The 20,493-nt window shown below is 43.3% G+C and overlaps 1 protein-coding gene across 2 annotated transcripts in view; it reads right to left on the bottom strand.

The window, feature by feature from the left end:
• EPB41L4A (erythrocyte membrane protein band 4.1 like 4A) overlaps positions 1-20,493 on the bottom strand; it is a 298,574-nt gene that overhangs the window by 230,431 nt on the left and 47,650 nt on the right. The window contains exon 2 of one of the 2 annotated variants that reach the window (XM_056537472.1): positions 13,042-13,146. The exons of the other annotated variant lie outside the window; for it this stretch is intronic. Within the exon in view, the coding sequence (XP_056393447.1) occupies positions 13,042-13,146 (105 nt within the window). The remainder of the gene's footprint in view (positions 1-13,041; positions 13,147-20,493) is intronic. 2 annotated transcript variants of the gene reach the window in all.

Here is a 20,493-nt window from a genome sequence, read left to right as displayed (position 1 = left end):
AAATTTTTAGCCTTAAGTCTGTGTGCGTGTTATACGCCGATACACCCCCAGGAAAGGCAGGGGGAGAGAGGCAGTCGCTGCCCGCTTCTCTCCCCCTGCCTTTCCTGGGGTCTAGAGCGCTGCTGTCGGCCCTTTTCACCCCCTGGTTATCGGCGCCGCTGCCGGTTCTGTCCCCCTGACTATCGGTGCCGGCGCCGATAGCCAGGGAGAGAGAAGCGGCGCCGACAGCCAGGGGGAGAGAAGGGGCAGCGGCACCCATTGCCGGCGCCCCGTTGCCTCCCCCCACCCCCGGTGGCATAATTACCTGAGTCCGGTCCGCGCTGCTCCGCTGCTCCAGGCCTCCGTCGTGCGTCCCCGGCGTCATTGCTATGCGCTGAACGGCGCGGCGCATGACGTCAGAGCGCCGCGCCGTGCATAGCAACGACGCTGGGGACGCACGACGGAGGCCTGGAGCAGCGCGGACCGGACTCAGGTAATTATGCCACCGGGGATGGGGGGAGGCAACAGGGCAGCGGCGCCGGCAATGGGTGCCGCTGCCCCTTCTCTCCCCCTGGCTGTCGGCGCCGCTTCTCTCCACCTGGCTATCGGCGCCGGCACCGATAGTCATGGGGACAGAACGGGCAGCGGCGCCGATAACCAGGGGGTGAGAAGGGCCGACAGCAGCGCTCTAGACCCCAGGAAAGGCAGGGGGAGAGAAGCGGGCAGCGACAGCCTCTCTCCCCCTGCCTTTCCTGGGGGTATATCGGGGTATACACGCGCACACACGCACCCTCATTTTTTCATGGATATTTGGGTAAAAAACTTTTTTTACCCAAATATCCGTAGTAAAATGAGGGTGCGCGTTATAGGCCGGTGCGTGGTATACCCCGATAAATACGGTATTTATATTTTATAATCTGAATTAAAAAAATATTTCTGAGTAACGCTGTTATAATCTATTATTGCCCACATCACTATGCACCATTGGTGAGGTCCTAGAGGCATAAGCTATAGATTTCAATTGATATTCATTATTGTTGCCGGTGGGGTCCGGCTTTAGCTTTGACTGCCTCAGTCCTTCTGTTGTGAGCTGCACTTAATTTTAAGATTTGTATATTACTTCTATTAAAAAATCTTAATCCTTCCAATAGTTACTAGCTTCTGAAGTTGAGTTGTTGTTTTCTGTCTAACTGCTCTCTGATGACTCACGTCCCGGGATTCTCCCATCATGCACAGCTCCTGGGACGTGACATCATCATTGAGCAGTTAGACAGAAAACTTCAGAAGCTAATAACTATTGGAAGGATTAAGATTTTTTAATAGAAGTAATTTACAAATCTGTTTAACTTTCCGGAGCCAGTTGATATATATAAAAAAAGGTTTTGCCTGGAATACCCCTTTAAGACAGTAGAGCCCGGTGTTTCTCTGCCAGGGGAAGAGTAGACAGAAAAGTAAGGCTACTTTCACACTGAGTATTCATCCGTTATTAAACATCCGTTTTCTGTGTAAAACCGGATGTATAATAATGGATGAAACAACGGGTGCTAACGCCTGAATAATGTCCATCAAAATAATGGGCATATTCATCTGTTAAGACGCATTATAACTTCCCTCATGTATGGCCGTTTTAACACCTCTGACTACTACTCCCATCATGGAACAGACTTGTTTCCATGATGGGAGTAGTAATTCCCTGGCTGAGGGAGTCTGCAGACAGCTGGGGAGGCTGCACTAGTGTTTTTACTACTACCCCCATCATGGAACAGAGTCTGTCCCATGATGGGGGTTGTAGTACAGGGGCTGAGGGATTGATCGCACCGGGTCTCACTTCTGAGACCCCATGCGATCAGAAGTTATTAAGCAGGGGGAGTGGACGGCATGGTCTGCAACCCTACAATGTAGCATGTGTTTTTACTTTCATTTTTAAATCCCCCGTGGAGAGCCCTGAATGGCCGGTACCGAGGAGCCATTCAGGGCTCTCCGTGGGGAATTTAAAATAAACATTGTGAGTGGCAGCGGGGGCCATATGTAAATTACAAGCGCTATAGCCTATTTATCTAGCCCCCCAGCGCATTTATAATATGCCCCCCGCAGCACATTAATAAATATACATCCTCTTCCGGCGCATTTATAAATATATACCCCCCGCCAGCGCATTTATAATATGCCCCCCGCAGTGCATCAATAAAGATATGACCCCCCCGCCGATGCATTTATAAATATATACCCCCCCCCCGCCAGCGCATTTATAATGTGCCCCCCACGGCGCATTTGTCATATTATGCCACCGCAGCGCTATATGTGAAAAGTATTTCTATCAGCAGCACATCGAGCCAGCAGAAGGACCGGCCCGATGATGCTGATACAAAACTTTTCATTCATAGCGCTGCAGGGGAATATGTATATAGAAGCGCTGGGGGGGCAGACATATAGCGTTATCTGCCCCCCACAGCAGTTCTATATACATATGCCCCCGCAGCGCTATGAATGAAAAGTGTCATCAGCTACTGATGTGGCATATGTATATAGAAGTGCTGTGGGGGAAAGATAACGCTATATGTCTGCCCCCCCCCAGCGCTTCTATATACATATGCCACCGCATCGCTGTGAATGAAAAGTATCATCGGCTACTGATATACTTTCCACAAATAGCACTGCGGTGGCATATGTATATAGAAGTGAAATGGGGGGCAGATAACTCTATATGTCTGCCCCCCCTGCGCTTCTACATGCATATGCCCCTGCAGCGCTATGAATGAAAAGTATTGTATCAGCATGCCGACTGCTGGCCCGATGCGCTACTGATAGAAATGCTTTTCACATATAGCGCTGCGGTGGCATAATATGACAAATGCGCTGCTGGGGGTACATTATACATGCGCCGGCGGGGGGTATATATTTATAAATGGGCTGGCGGGGGGTCATATCTTTATTAATGCGCCGGCGGGGGGTATATATTTATAAATGCACTGGCGGAGGGTCATATCTTTACTAATGTGCCGGCAGGGGCTTTATATTTATAAATGCGCTTCCGGGGGGTCATATATTTTTTTATGCGCTGCAGGGGGTATATATTTATAAATGTGCCAGCGCGGGGGGGGGGGCGTCATATCTTTATTCATGCGCTGCGGGGGGAGGGAGGCACATTATAAATATGCTGGGGGGCTAGATATATAGCGCTATATGTCTGACCCCCCTGCAGCACTCTATATCTTGCCCCCACAGTGCTTTTAATATACATATGGCCCCTGCTGCCACTGGGAGCCCTGAATGGCTCCTCCGTACTGGCCATTCAGGGCTCCCCACGGGGGATTTAAAAATGAAAGTAAAAACACACGATACATCGCAGGGTTTCGGACCATGCCGCCCGGTCCCCTGCTTAATAACTTCTGATCGCATGGGGTCTCAGAAGTGAGACCCAGTGCGATCAATCCCTCAGCCCCGTACTACAACCCCCATCATGGAACATAGTCTGTTCCATGATGGGGGTAATAGAAAAAACACTAATGTAGCCTCCCCAGCCACCGGCAGACTCCCGCAGCCAGAAAATTACTACTCCTATTATGGAAACAAGTCTGTTCCATGATGGGAGTAGTAGTAGTCCCTCAGTACTGCAGGAGTCTGCTGATGTCACCTCTTCTGAGCATACTCAGCAGTAATAACGGATATTATAAACTGGGTGCAAACGGATGACATAAAGGCTCATCCGTTTGCCATAGACTTCAATGTTAAAAATAAGGGCTGTTAATTTACCTGTTTCTTGTGACGGAAGAAAAATTAGTGCATGTGCCGTTTTTTCTTGCGTCACAAATAACGTCTGTTAGTCATGACAGACTATAACGGGTCTAGGGCTGCAACGATTAATCGATGTAATCAATTAAAATCGATAACGGGATTCGTTGTCGACGAATCCAGTTATGGCATAATCGCCTGATTCGTTGTCTGCCGTCAGTGGAGGCAGTGAATGAATGAAGCCAAAATGTCCCGCATATAGGCTACATTAATTCGTTTATTCACCGCCGCCCGACATGTCCCCGCCGCTGCCCTGCTCCTAGTGCAATCAGCGCAGCGCCGGGACGTGCTGCTCATCTCCGTCGGGTACAGAGATGAGCAGCAGAAAATAGGCATGTCCCGGCGGGGCGCTAGGAGCAAGGCAGCGGCGGGGACATGTGGCGCGGCAGCAGCAGGGCCCCCCTTTAGACCGCAGCCCCCACCCTTGTAGACAGCTCACTTACAGTGGTCCTCTGTTGGGGCTGCCGTTCCGCTGCACAGTTCTAGCGTCTGCATCATGTAGTCCTATGGAGGAGCATGTGACATACACGTCACTCCACTCCTCCCCTGCGCCTGGCGTAACGTGACGGAGGAAGCAGAGTGACGTGTATGTCACATGCTCCTCCATAGGACTACATGATGCGGACGCTAGAACTGTGCAGCGGAACGGCAGCCTCGACAGCTGTAAGTGAGCTGTCTATAAGGGTGGGGGCTGCGGTCTAAAGGGGGGCCCTGCTGTCTACAAGGGTGGGGACTGCGGTCTAAAGGGGGGCCCTGGTGTCTAAAAGGGTGGGGGCTGCTCTCTAAAGTGGGGCCCTGCTGTCTAAAGGGGGGCCCTGCTGTCTAAAGGGAGGCCCTGCTGTCTAAAGGGAGGCCCTGCTGTCTAAAGGGGGGGGGGCTGCTGTCTAAAGGGGGGCCCTGCTGTCTAAAGGGGGGGCCCTGCTGTCTAAAGGGGGGGACCTGCTGTCTAAAGGGGGGGACCTGGTGTCTAAAGTGTATGTCAGTGTGTATGTATTTGTGTGTCAGTGGTGTATGCACATGTGTCTGTCAGTGGTGTATGTACATGTGTCTGTCAGTAGTGTATGTACATGTGTATGTCAGTGGTGTATGTATTTGTGTGTCAGTAGTGTATGTACATGTGTTTGTCAGTGGTGTATGTACATGTGTCTGTCAGTGGTGTATGTACATGTGTCTGTCAGTGTGTATGTATTTGTGTGTCAGTAGTGTATGTACATGTGTTTGTCAGTGGTGTATGTACATGTGTCTGTCAGTGGTGTATGTACATGTGTCTGTCAGTGTGTATGTATTTGTGTGTCAGTAGTGTATGTACATGTGTCTGTCAGTGGTGTATGTACATGTGTCTGTCAGTGGTGTATGTACATGTGTCTGTCAGTAGTGTATGTACATGTGTATGTCAGTGTGTATGTATTTGTGTGTCAGTGGTGTATGTATATGTGTGTCATATCTGTATGTACTAGAACAAGCAACACATAAGAGCAGCCAAAGAGGTGTCAGACAGGAATGGGAACTTAGCTGTCTTCTCACCACCTTCAGGAGATTCTCTTCCTTAAAGCATTATGGTCACTTATGAAAACTTTTGACATATCACACAGACAAGTTGATAGTTTTGATCGGATGCAGCCTCATTGCTTAGACCCACACCAATTATTAGATATAGCCAGGAGATGTGCATGTCTGCGCACATGAAAAACCCCGCGACCCTCAGAGCGGGCTAACTTTTGCAAAGTTTTGACAAGTTACACCGACATGTCAAACTTTTTGACACGGAGACATATGAATGGAAATCCAGTGATGTGAAAGATCCCGCGTCCCTCCCAGCTAACTCACCTGCCGAGTCAGCAGACACCTAGTGATTGGCTGAGCCGCAGCACATCCTCCCCCTACAATACATAGTAACATAGTTCATAAGGTTGAAAAAAGACCAGAGTCCATCAACCTACAACCCTAATGAGTCTCTACTGAGTTGATCCAGAGGAAGGCAAAAAACCCTCATACTAGAGGTAAAAATTCCTTCCCGACTACAAATATGGCATCAGAATAAATCCCTGGATCAACCTTCTGTCTCTATAAATCTAATAGCCATAACCTGTAATGTTATTATTCTCCAAAAATGCATCCAGACCCTTTTTGAACTCTTTTACAGAGTTCATCATCCACCTCCTCAGGCAGAGAATTCCACAGTCTCACTGCTCTTACAGTAAAGAACCCCAGTCTGTGCTGGTGTAGAAACCTTCTTTCCCGTCTAGACGTAGAGGATGCCCCCTTGTTATAGATACAGTCCTGGGTATAAATAGATCATGGGAGAAATCTCTGTACGTCTGTAAGTCCCCCTAATATATTTATACGTCCCCCTGATATATTTAGTTATTAGGTCTCCCCTAAGCCTTCTTTTTTCTAAACTAAATAACCCCAATTCTGATAATCTTTCTGGGTACTGTAGTCCTCCCATTCCTTGTATTACCCTGGTTGCCCGTCTTTGAACCCTCTCCAGCTCCACTATATCTTTCTTGTACACTGGTGCCCAGTACTGTACACAGTATTCTATGTGTGGTCTGACTAGTGATTTGTACAGTGGTAGAATTATTTCCTTGTCGTGGGCATCTATGCAGCCCATGATTTATCAGTGTTGAACCTATTGTTTGTGGTAGAGGGTGTGCTGTAGAGCGCTCCACAGTCTGCTCCCACTTGTCTGTGGCAGCCCTCGCATCTTACCGCCACTCCACTCACATCTGCCACTCACATGTCCTCTCCACCTGCCGCACACAGACTGTGGAGCAGGCAGGAGGAGTGCTCTACAGTCCTGCTCCCATAGGAGTCTTAATTTTGCTAATGCTAGGAAGCCACAGGTTGGAGATTGGTTTGTTTGTGGCAGGCAGAGGGGAGATGTGAGTGGCGGACGGAGGGGAGATGTGACCGGTGTAGAGATTTGAGCAGTAGGGAGATGTGACGGGGCCGCGGGGAGGTGTGATTGGCGAGAAGGTGTGCGGCGCAGGCAGCAGCAGGACTGTGGAGTACTCCTTCTGTCTGTGCTCTACAGTCTTTGTCTGTGAGGTGAAAAGGCATGCATCCACCCCTCCCCCACAACCAATAGTAGGGAGAGGATGTGCTACAGCTTAGCCAATCGCTAGGTGTCTGCTGACTCGGCAAGTTAGTCAGCTATGAAGGACGCAGGATCATCACTCAACTGTCTCCATGTCAAAAAGTTTGACATGTCTGTGTAACAAATGTCTGTGTAACTTGTCAAAAGAACAAGGAACACTCAGTGTTATGCACAGGATACAAAAGAATAAAGTACGAAATGGCCGAAGTGCAATACTAAGATATCAAGTTAGTTGTCAAAAATCTGCCATGCTTTAAGTCTCTTTTCACCAAAAGTGGGAAGAGATCCAAATATAAAGGATAAAAAAATAATTCCCTAAAAAATCTTTGCAAATATTTCTGTACTCTTTTGTTACATGATATATTTTAGGGGCGAGATCTCCTTTTTTGCATAATAAGACATATTAATGCTCTAAGGAGAATGTGTTTGTTTACATTGGTCCCTGTTGCAACTTTTTACATTCCTAACCTTGAAGGGGAAAAGGTCAGAATATGTTGGCAGGCGAGGCATCCCCACCTAAAATTCCATTCACATAGGCGGAATATATTAGAATCAGAGGCCCTGTTTAGTTTTTTTGTTTTTACAAAGGTTAATTTAAAAAGAAACAACGTTATCTTCCCTGAAGCAAACAAGAAAGGAGCTTACAATAGAATGACTTGGTCATCCTAAAATCTATGTAGCACAATACAGCTTAGGCAACACCTAAACTGACTACCTTCTCATGTCCTATATGCAGGGTTCAAGTCCTGGGAAAAAATGTGGGAACTCAACCAAGATCCAGTGATTCTGCTATGAAAAAAGTGCAGGAACTCCGTTCCCATGCTTCTTGCAGGACTTGTGCCCTGCCTGTATGTATGATATAGCATGAACACTTGCCTGGACAGAGAGAGTTTCTCAAAAAAATTCCCTGGCTGAGACAAAACAGCAAGCTACTCAGTTCCAATGTAAAATCCTATGACACAGCCTCCACCTTCCATGTGATAGTCAGTGCATTTATACAGGGAAGATTTGTTGCAGAAAACTTCTACACTTAAAGGGGTATTCCAGGCAAAAACTTTTTTTTTATATATCAACTGGCTCCAGAAAGTTAAACAGATTTGTAAATTGCTTCTATTAAAAAATCTTAATCCTTCCAATAGTTATTAGCTTCTGAAGTGGAGTTGCTGTTTTCTGTCTAACTGCTTTCTGATGACTCACGTCCCAGGAGTCCAGCTCCTATGGGGATATTTTCCCATCATGCAAGGGATATTCTCCCATCATGCACAGCTCCCGGGACGTGACATCATCATTGAGCAGTTAGACAGAAAACTTCAGAAGCTAATAACTATTGGAAGGATTAAGATTTTTTAATAGAAGTCATTTACAAATCTGTTTAACTTTCCGGAGCCAGTTGATATATAACAAAAAAAAGTTTTTGCCTGGAATACCCACTTAAAAACAATAAATACCTGTGAAAGAGTTCTGTAAACCTCATTTTGATAAGTGTGATACAAATGTGTGCAACAAATTCGGAGAACACACCCTGGTTATGTGGAAGAGACTTTTGAGCCCCGTTAAGCAGTAGAGAATTTGTGTATGACTGTCTGGTATTTTTTTTCTACTGTACATACACTTGGCCAAACAAATAGACACATAAAAAAATATAACAAAACTATATATTACCAAATACCCATTAACATCATTAATGTATGGATTTGGTACGGTTCCTTGACAAATGGTACGGTTGGGCACTGACAAATGTTGTACATCTTGGCAAAACATTAACCTTTCTAATATACTTCATAAGACAATGTTATTTCCTTTTTATAGAAATCATGGCTTATAAAATTATGGCTTTGTCCAAGCTGAAGCACAGGCATGGACAAAGTCCAGTAAGTGAGGGTGGGCTAGTACTCATCTGTGCTCTCTCCTGTCTGATACTACTCCATTGTGCTCTCTCCTGTCTGATAGTACTCTTCTGTGCTCTCTCCTCTCTGATAATACTCCTCTGTGCTCTCTCCTGTCTAATAGTACTCCTCTGTGCTCTCTGCTGTCTAATAGTACTCCTCTGTGCTCTCTGCTGTCTGATAGGACTCCTCTGTGCTCTCTCCTGTCTGATAGGACTCCTCTGTGCTCTCTCCTGTCGGATAGTACTCCTCTGTGCTCTCTCCTGTCTGATAGTACTCCTCTGTGCTCTCTCCTCTCTGATAGTACTCCTCTGTGCTCTCTCCTGTCTGATAGTACTCCTCTGTGCTCTCTCCTGTCTGATAGCACCCCTCTGTGCTCTCTCCTGTCTGATAAGACTCCTCTGTGCTCTCTCCTGTCTGATAGGACTCCTCTGTGCTCTCTCCTCTCTGATAGTACTCCTCTGTGCTCTCTCCTGTCTGATAGCACTCCCCTGTGCTCTCTCCTGTCTGATAGCACTCCCCTGTGCTCTCTCCTGTCTGATAGTACTCCTCTGTGCTCTCTCCTCTCTGATAGTACTCCTCTGTGTTCTCTCCTGTCTGATTCCTCCGCTCCTTTGCAGATTTCTAAGCCAGGTCTGGGCTAGTGTAGATTTGCGGTGTTTTAGTGGGGTTTGAGACTTTTTGTGCAACATTCGCACTTAATAAATTTGTTACCACTGTGAAGTGAAAACTGAAATTGTCTTTTGAAAGGTTGTTTGCAGGTTTTTACTTCATACAAAAAGTCCCAAATACAAGTGCTTAGGTGCATGTACAACATTTAAATGGCCCAGTGTAGCCTAAAAAAGCTTTAAAACTTTTGCTAAAATATTTATATTCTTTTGCTGCCGATATAACTTTTTTCATGTAGTTAAATAAAATAACTATAATTAACAAAAAAAATATTTGCCCCTGTATAAAAATAAAAAAAAATAAAAAATGTTTGATGGTTGCATACCCTTTTAACAGTAAAATACAATGAAATGCATACAGAGGTATTGAAGAGGCCTCATGCGCTATTACAACTTGAGCCATAACAAGCCTATGACCGACATTTATCATTGTTTTTAGACAGTTTTTTGTATCTTGAAAAGGCGCAAAAAAGGTGCAAGCATGGTTTATTTGTGCCTTTTTTGCGCCTTTTGGTTTACACATTTCTGTTGATTTTGAGTTGCAATCCACTGATTTTGGCAATACAAAAAATGTTTTGTTCTTCTTCTTTCTTCTTCCTTTGTTTCATATATATAACAAGTGGACATGCGGATTTCGTATCAATGTCTGCAGTGGCACATTTGCCAAGAAAATTCTTTGGGGATTTGTTAGTCTATGAAAAATTTGCATTTCAGAATTATTAAACAATTATTTCATTTGTATTACCATTAAATATATATATGGTTTTTGTTCAAAGTAAAGATAGTATTTAAGAAGAGTCTCTAGACATTGTAACAATAAGAATTTAAGATAACACATTATATATATATATATATATATATATATATATATATATATATAATATATTATAAGATTTTATTAAATGTTTTTTGTATGACATGTTCACACTGCAGGTTATTTTCCCTGTGCTTTTATTGTTAACTTGGCTGTAAGATAGGAAGAGACAGGGTTAACCACCTGAGGTAATTCCCGGGTGGGAGCCCCACCTCTTCCCCTATAAATACCATCTACCTGTGTCTGTATTTTGTACGACTAAGGCTACATATCGTGGCCGAAACGAGTCACCTGTTTTCAATGTTGGCTGATTGCTGAATAAACGTCTAAGTATTGCTTGAACTACCACGCTGGACTTCCCTTTGTCTACTGCTACTTTCTGGGAATGGGGTCCGGTCCGGTCCTGTCCGTGTCGTGGTGAGGGATAAAGGGTGAGCTGTGTCCACTACTTCTGGCTACTTATATATGTGTACATCAACATATAGACTAGACTGTTAGTACTTATATATGTGTATATCAACATATAGACTAGACTGCTAGTACTTATATATGTGTACATCAACATATCTGTGTTATAAAATATAAGTATAAATATTAACAAAAATGTATGTGAAAAATATTTTTTTGTATTTTTTGTGACAAAAACTGTGAAAGTTATAGAGATATTTTTTATAAAATAATAATAAAGTAAATGAATGAAAAAATATATAAAAAATGAAATAAAATAACAAATAACCAATAAAATGAATATAACAATTGAAATAACATAATAAAAATGTATAAAAAGTAAAAAAATGATTGAACAGCTCGGAATGACGGAACTATGGCACCCGCAATGGCAATCTGAAATGCATACCGACAGTACCGTTATATTCTATATCGGTATGCATTTCAGATGGCCATTGGGGGTGCCATAGTTCCGTCATTCCGAGCTGTTCAATCATTTTTTTTAACTTTTAATTAATTTTTATCTTATTTCAATTGTTATATTAATTTTATTGGTTATTCTTTTATTTATTTAGTTATTTTTTTGCAAAGACCCTTTAAGCCACACCCCTCTTATTTTCTACACTTTTTGTGTATCAGTCTGGCTTGCAAATCCCACCCACTCCCACAAAGCCATGCCCCCTTCTATTTCAGCTTACAATATCTTCATCACAACTCAGCCCCACCTGAGAACGGGATATGAGGACAGGATATGAGGTTGGAATATGAGTATGGGATTCGGGGTAGGAATATGAGGACGGGGATTTGGGGTCGGGATATAAGGAAGGGATATGAGGACAAAAGCTTCCTCCTTTGTTGCTTTTCCTCCCCCACAAGGATTAGGTAGGAAAAAATGGGCAATGCCTGGTACTCAGCTAGTTAAATTATAAAAGTTATCTTGGTCTCGACATAAGGTGAAAACCACTACTGGCAGTCACTACGTAAAAGAAGTCACTGTAGGAATGGTCTCCAAACTGTGGACCTCCAGCTGTGGAAAAAATCCCAGCATGTCTGGACAGCCAATGGCTGTCCGGGCATACTGGAAGTTGCAATTTTGCAACAGTTGGAGGTAAACAGTTTGGAGACCACTGCAAAAGTAGTATGATCTGTTGAAAGCTGAGCGGCAACTTCTATGCGCACTTACCCCCGCTGGAGGGTGCCATCTGTAATGTCCCAGTACAGGTACATGGTCCTATACTACCTGTAGGCCCTGTCAGGTTGGGTCTCCCTTTGTTGTGTCCCTGTTGTTTTATATGGTGTGTATATCCCTTTAATGCATAGACAGGATCTTTATGTATAGATAGTATAAATTACCTGTGGGAGGTCTCAAGGACCTGTGAGTAAGCCTGTCACATGTTATGTTATGCAGTCACATGATCTGTTGTCACATGTACTCCCAGAGAGCACCAGCTTTAAACTATGACCCACAGCTTGACCAATGGGCTTAAGTCCAGCCCTCCACTATAAAAAGGGGCAGCCATTAGCTATCTTCCCTCAGACACTTCTGAGAGTAACATCTAAGTCTTTGCTGAGGCAGCAACCAGAGATCTCAGGACAAGTGTTCAGCGTCTGGAAGGCCACAAAGCTAAAGTCTATCCAGTAAGTCTCAAGTCTATGTCTGCTGTCACTACAAATAATCAAGTCCTGCACATAGTCAAGTCAAGTCTAATTACAAGTCAAAGTCAAGTTTATTACAAGTATTGGTCCAGCAAGCTGCGAGGTCCTCTGGGTCCTGGCCACCTCTCTGGGAAATCTGGCCTTAGCTGTGAAGATAATTACACCTGTCTTCTACTCAGTAAAGCCTCCATTTGACCCAAACTGGTTGTGGACTCTTTATTCACTACTAGCCCGTGGGATAGCGGAGAATCCGGGCATGTGGTGTTCTGTAACCCGTAGACCACACTGGCGTCACGAACACATAGGGGTTAATAACATCCAATCCCACCACTCACACCGCAACACCCGTGGTCCCGCCATTTACACGGGTAGTTACCACACATCTATTACCAGCGTGGGAGACAAAGAAAACTTCATTTTTTTATTTTGTCTTTTATTATTTAGCTACTGAATAGTTTAAAACTCACAAAATGTTTTCTGCTGAAAACATTTACAGACATTACAAAGAAAAGTCAAAAAAAAAAAGAAAGAAAAAGAAAAAACACATCCTTAGAGGTCAATGCATTGCAACTTATTCACATTATGTGACCATGATTTCATGTGCAGCTTCCTTCATCCTTGGGTGAGCTGCATCAATAGAAAAGGTCACAGACAGATGCTATGGTTGGGCAGACAGAATGTGCACTGTCTTGTACTCACCGTCTGATGGTTTCTGTCACAGTAACGTAGCCCAAAGTAATCTATCTCCACAAGGTTTAGGTGACGGAACACGTAGTCCAGGACAACAGAGCCTTTAGTTGACTTCTGTGGGAAAGAATGTACAGAATCTATTCAGGAGCATATTCTGGGTTGTCAACGTCATTCATGCATTCACTATGGTTTTGTGTAAGTAGAGGGGTTTGTATTGACCAGGAGCTACGTTTGGCCTCCTCACAGTGAGAGGCTCTTAAGGCCTTTGTGGCTTTACTCCTAAGGTTTATTCACTACACAAAATGCATAAAATCCAGGGAAGGTGCTGCTTTTGTGTTGCTTCGTACCGAATCTGACAACTGACAGCTCTTTGTTTAGGCGTCTTTCCTTATCATTTCTATCAACTCACCTGCTGCTACCTCAGTGCTACATACTGTGCCTATGAAAGTGGCTGAAAGCATGAGAAAATGACACCGACCACTTAGAATAAACACCATACAAAATACTGGGAATTTCACTGAAACCATCTTTTCTGTCTACTTCTCTTGTAAACAACCATATAAGATTAAGCAGGCTTACATTCTATTATTAGTTCATATAGGGTTAAACTTTAGACTGATTTGAAAATAAATGTGGACTGGAAAGGTGATGATGTTACAGTTACATAGTTAGTACGGTCGAAAAAAGACATATGTCCATCAAGTTCAACCAGGGAATTAAGGGGTAGGGGTGTGGCGCGATATTGGGGAAGGGATGAGATTTTATATTTCTTCATAAGCATTAATCTTATTTTGTTCCAGGAATGTATCTAATCCTGTTTTAAAGCTGTTAATTGTTCCTGCTGTGACCAGATTTCTGCCTCAAAACAGCTCCACACCTGTCCACAAATTACCGTATTTTTCGCCGTATAAGACGCACTCTTCTTCCCCAAAACGGGGGGGAAGTTGGTGCGTCTTATACGGCAAATACACATTAAAACCGGCGGTCCCTGCAGCCATCAACGGCCGGGACCCGCGGCTAATACAGGACATCACCGATACAGGACATCATCGGTTATGCCCTGTATTAACCCTTCAGACGCGGCGATCAAAGCTGACCGCCGCGTCTGAAGCGAAAGTGACACTAACCCGGCTGCTCAGTCGGGCTGTTTGGGACCGCCGCGGTGAAATCGCAGCGTTCCGAACAGCTTACAGGACACGGGAGGGACCTTCCTGCCTCCTCGGTGTCTGCTCCGTGCCGGGATCCTTCGTCATCATCACGTCGTCACGCACGCCGTCCCATCATCCAATAGGAGCGGCGTGCGTAGGGACGTGATAGTGACGATGGAGAGCGAGGATACCGCAGCAGAGACGTTCCAGAGCGTCGGGGACACGGTGACAGCGATGGAGGGCGACATCCAAGGCAACGGTGATGAGCGGTGACGGGTCCGGAGCGGCAGGGACAGGTGAGTGCTACCTCCTATACCAGTGGTCTTCAACCTGCGGACCTCCAGATGTTGCAAAACTACAACTCCCAGCATGCCCGGACAGCCAACGGCTGTCCGGGCATGCTGGGAGTTGTAGTTTTGCAACATCTGAAGGTCCGCAGGTTGAAGATCACTGTCCTATACTTTACATTGTATTTGGTTCAGAATCTTTATTTTCTAGATTTTTATGCTTTAAAATGAGGTGCGTCTTATGTCGGAGCGTCTTATATGGAGAAAAATACGGTATGTGTGGTATTGCAGCTCAGTCACATTTGCTTCAATAGTGCATGAAATACATGAAAAAGATTTTCTGCTGTGTGTAAACGGAACTTTTCTGTCTTCATTATCAGTTTTCAATCGATTCTCATCATTTGCATTCTATTATGTGATATATTTAGGACCCCTTACATTTTAGTGATAAGGTGGTCGCGCGGGTCGGCACCAGCCTACTATGTTAATTTTATGTGGGCCTTAACTGCCCAACCCTTTTAGCTGTCATGAGAGCAGTCTGGCATAGGCTTACCCCTCCAATACATATTAAAAACAGCTGTCATCTCACAGCTATTGCAGATGTATGACCACACTAAATGCTCTTTTACGTAGGCCAATTATCAGGCAAATGAGTTCCTAGGAAGACTCATTCCTGATATTCCAGTGAAGATATGAAGGATTTTATTCTAAGTAAAGACAAAGCAATAATGCATGTTGGGGATGAATTGCTCCTTCATCAGATTGGCCAATTTGCCAATCTGATGTAGGGGGAATTCATCCCAGAAATATATTATTCTGTCTTTACTTAATAAAATCCTTCAAATCTTCACTGAAAAAATGTCTGTTACTTGGGAACATGTTCTGGCAGCACCAATTGGAAAAGTTGATTTTTGCATCTCTCCTCCCTTCATCGGTCCCAGAACACATCCCAGTCAAAGCCCTTCAGCCAAGCAACCAAGTTCCCCATTTTTTACCCCATCATGTGGATGAAACGCTCATATTACACAGATCCAAGGTAAGTGTCCATTCTCTACTGGGACAAAAGACCGTAGGGGACAAAATAATGCACCCATATAGTGTCACACAAGATGCTGCCCCATCCCCTTTTTATTTCTCCTCAGCCTTCTGAGTATAAGGAAAGATTGGTTAGGAAAACACAGGATCCCTTTAAGGGTACATTCACTATTACAGGATCGGTAGCAGATTTGATGCTGTAGATATCAATGTAACTAAATGACTGAACATAGCATTAAAGGGGTATTCCAGGAAAAAACTTTTTTTATATATATCAACTGGTTCCAGAAAGTAAAACAGATTTGTAAATTACTTCTATTAAAAAATCTTAATCCTTTCAGTACTTATGAGCTTCTGAAGTTAAGGTTGTTCTTTTCTGTCTAAATAATCTCTGATGACACGTGTCTCGGGAACCGCCCAGTTTAGAAGCGAATTCCCATAGCAAACCTCTTCGAAACTGGGCGGTTCCCGAGACGCGTGTCATCAGAGATTACTTAGACAGAAAAGAACAACCTTAACTTCAGAAGCTCATAAGTACTGAAAGGATTAAGATTTTTTTTAATAGAAGTAATTTACAAATCTGTTTAACTTTCTGGAGCCAGTTGATATATAAAAAAAAGTTTTTTTCCTGGATAACCCCTTTAAAACTGCAACAGATCCTGTATGTCTAAAGGTACACTTAGGGTCTGTTCACATGGACATATTTTGCTGCGGATTTTGCTACAGATTCTCTTCTTCTTATTCCTTGCTGCTAATTTTCTGCATTTAAGTGAATGATAAAATAAGCATCAGGAAACAAGGAGCAGAAAATAAGCAGCAAAAAAATAAGAAGCAGAACATCTGTAGCAAAATATGCCCATATGAACTGACCCTTAGGGTACCTTTTACATGTAAAGGATCTGTTGCAGCTTTGATAGTATGTTTTATCATTACCTGGAATCATAGGATTTTGTAATTTAATAATCTATATAACTGTATGGCACTATTTGATTTAAACACATGTTTTCCTCTAGAATATCCCTTTATGGCTGGGTTCACACATAGTATTTTGCTCTGTATTTTGTCCACATTTTAGAGCCAATTTTCATCAGTATTTTTATCCAAAAGCAGGAGTGGGTCTTAAACAAGAAACAAAACGAAGAAAAAGTTGCAAATCTTTCCATTATAGTTTTTCCCTGTGTCAGCTTTGGTTTAAAATGAGCTCCAAAAAGAAAACCTAAAATACAGTCCAAAATTCTACTTATGAAACTAGCCTTACAATTGCCAATAGTTTGCACATTTAGCTATTAAAGGGGTATTCCAAGAAAAAACTTTTTTTTATATCAACTGGCTCCAGAAAGTTAAACAGATTTGTAAATTACTTCTATTAAAAAATCTTAATCCTTCCAATAATCATCAGCTGTTGAAGTTGAGTTGTTCTTTTCTGTCTGGCAACAGTGCTCTCTGCTGACATCTCTGCTTGTCTCGGGAACTGCACAGAGGAGAAGAGGTTTGCTATGGGGATTTGCTTCTACTCTGGACAGTTTCCGAGACACGTGTCATCAGAGAGCACTTAGAAAAGAACAACTAAACTTCAGCAACTTCATAAGTACTGAAAGGATTAAGATTTTTAAATAGAAGTAATTTTCAAATCTGTTTAACTTTCTGAAGCCAGTTGATATATATATATATATAAAAAAAAAAAGATTTTTCCTGGATAACCCCTTTAAGACAGTAGGAAAAAAAGGGGGGCTGAAGTAGATGAAAACATTGTCAATCAAGAAATTAGGGCAAGACAACTTGAAAGGAATCCATTGAATTAATGGATTACTTTCCTTAAATTGCAGTTATATTAAAGGGGTACTCCGGTGGAAAACTTTTTTTTTAAATCAACTGATGCCAGAAAGTTAAACAGATTTGTAAATTACTTCTATTAAAAAATCTTAATCATTCCAGTACTTATTAGCAGCTGAATACTACAGAGGAAGTGCTTTTCTTTTTGAATTTCTTTTCTGTCACGACCACAGTGCTCTCTGCTGACACCTCTGTCCATGTCAGGAACTGTCCAGAGCAGGAGAAAATCCCTATAGCAAACCTATGCTGCTCTGGACAGTTCCTGACATGGACAGAGGTGTCAGCAGAGAGCACTGTGGTTGTGACAGAAAAGAAATCTCAAAATAAAAGAATTTCCTCTGTAGTATACAGTCGCTAATAAGTACTCGAAGGAATAAGATTTTTTAATAGAAGTAATTTACAAATCTGTTTAACTTTCTGGAACCAGTTGATTTAAAAAAATATAATAAAAAAAAAAAGAAAGTTTTCCACCGGAGTACCCCTTTAAGTAAAGCCTAAAAAGTTTTCCAAAGATGACATACAAATCCATTTAACTTTGTATTTCTACAGCACTCTTGTCTGGAAGGGCATACTGTTATTATTCTTTTGTGCAATAGTTTGCATTTCGAATACGAAGCTCTTGAAGTGCACATGTATGGGTGATATATAATCAGAATGTACTTGACAATTTCAGGCTTGAAGTACTAAGAAACTTTTTAGCAGAATGCATTTATCCTAGACACTGATAAGTAAGGCTTTTAGTAGAGAACAAAGGCTGCTTTACCGACCCATAAATACTGTTTGAATATTACTATTATGAAATGAAAAGTATTAAGGCTGTTTCTGCAAAATAGACAAAAGTAACAAAAACCCTCTGTACCAACACTCACATATAGAAATCATTATCCTGAAAAAGCAGAACTTAATGGTCTTGAATAAGAATGTAGTTTGTGAAGATAGCAATGTGAAAAAAGGAACATTGCCACTTGGCTAGTGCTAGATTAACCCTTTGGGACATGTTCAAAACCCAACAAACTATGTTCCAAGGTAAACAGCATCCTATCTGTATGAGTGACCACAATGTCAAAAGTATTTGGGAACCCAGACATCACAGCTGTACATGTGCCTGATAATGGGTATGGTTCTCCTTTTCTATAAAAGCTTGAACTCTCCTCCAAAAGTTTTTCTAAAGATATTGGGAAAATGGTAGCAGAGATTCACAACAATTCTGCTATAACCAACTTAAATGGTACCTGTCAAAATGGTGGCAGCATATGTTTAAAACTCCCAGAAAATCTTTAAGCCCGAGACCAAGCAAAGTCTATGGGACTTTTAGAAATTTGTCCTCTGGCTACGAGATTGCCCGAAAGCCTTAAACATATCCCACCACCAAAGGTCATGCCAGGTATCATTTAAAGGGGTATTCTCACCCTAGACATCTTATCCCCTATCCAAAGGATAGGGGATAAGATGTCTGATCGCGGGGTTCCCGCCGCTGGGGACCCCCGCAATGCTGCATGCGGCACCCACCTGTTTATTGTCCGGAAGCGCTGGAGGGTCTCGGTCGCGACCACGGGAACAGAAGTCCGTGACATCAGGACTCTGCCCCCGTGTGACGTCACGCCCTGTCACCTCAATGCAAGTCTATGGGAGGGGGCGTGACGGCTGTCACGCCCCCTCCCATAGACTTGCATTGAGGGGACGGGCGTGACGTCACACGGGGGCGAAGTCCTGACATCACAGACTTCCGTTCCCGGAGTCGCGACTCAGACCCTCCAGCGGTTCCGATGAAAAACCAGGTGGGTGCCGCATGCAATAATGCTGGGGTCCCCAGAGGCGGGAACCCCGTGATCAGACATCTTATCCCCTATCCTTTGGACAGGGGATAAGATGTCTAGGGTGGGAGTACCCCTTTAAGGCTAAAAACAGATACAGTGCTTTAAAAAAAAAAACTTGCCGCATGATGTTTTTTCGGTCCGAAAACAATGAAAAGACATTATAATATGAAAATATGAAATGCACGACTCACCGCTCGACAAGGATCACATGACTTGTGATGAGAAAAACGCAGGGGATAAAATGCCAAATAAAAAAAACTGCAAACAACAGTTGTATCTGTTTGCAGCCTAAAAAGGTTACACAGCAACAGAAAAAAATGCCATCATATTCCAGGTAATGTATCTAGTAAAGCCCAGCTCTCTGCTAATTTATAAGTGCTACAGTATACACTGGTATGGACATACTCCATGAGCATAGTATTAGTTTCCTACCAAATTTGTATAACTAGTGGCTATAGTAGCAATATGATTATGTATGGTGCATGAAAAAGCCGAAAAATAAAGAATTGTAAAATATAGACTTATATTTTGACATATGTTTGAAACCTATTTATACTACATAAGGACACTGACTTCATTCTCAGCAGTAAAAGTATCAATAAAATCATAACTGTTAAGTGAAACTTCACTTGTGCATCTCTGCGTTGACTTCTTTATTATTTATAATTCTGATCTGAGTCTGTAAAACATTTACAAGTGTGTGCTAAATAGTTGTGAGGACACTTGGCATAAGAACAGTTGTCAGTGTAGTACGTGCAGTCATTGGATATGCCAACCAACACCTGTTGTACAGGAAGAGAAGATCTACTCCGTAATAATGGATCAAGATTACGTTCTGTTTAAATGATGATACATGTAGAGTTCTTAGGGGATTAAAGCATATTTCCCTGCACGCATTGCCTTGTTTTATGTTTTATTTTATATCACGTCTATATTCTATTTAAAGGGGTACTCCGGTGCTTAGACATCTTATCCCCTATCCAAAGGATAGGGGATAAGATGACTGATCGCGGGGGTCCCGCCGCTGGGGACCCCCGTGATCTTGCATGGAGCACCCCAGTTAAAATCAGTCCCTGGAACATGTTCGCTCCGGGTCCGATTACCGGCGACCACGGGGCAGGCGGCGTGTGACGTCACTGCTCCGCCCCCGTGTGGCATCATGCTCCGCCCCTCAATGCAAGCCTATGGGAGGGGGCGTGACAGTTGTCATGCTCAGCCCCTCAATGCAAGCCTATGGGAGGGGGTGTGACAGTTGTCACGCCCCCTCCCATAGGCTTGCATTGAGGGGCAGAGCGTGACGTCACACGGGGGCGGAGGCGTGACATCACACGCCGCCTGCCC

Source organism: Hyla sarda, chromosome 1 (genome assembly GCF_029499605.1).
Source record: "Hyla sarda isolate aHylSar1 chromosome 1, aHylSar1.hap1, whole genome shotgun sequence".
In the NCBI taxonomy this organism is placed as follows: Eukaryota; Metazoa; Chordata; class Amphibia; order Anura; family Hylidae; genus Hyla; species Hyla sarda.
This window is presented reverse-complemented; position numbering and strand designations above follow the sequence as displayed.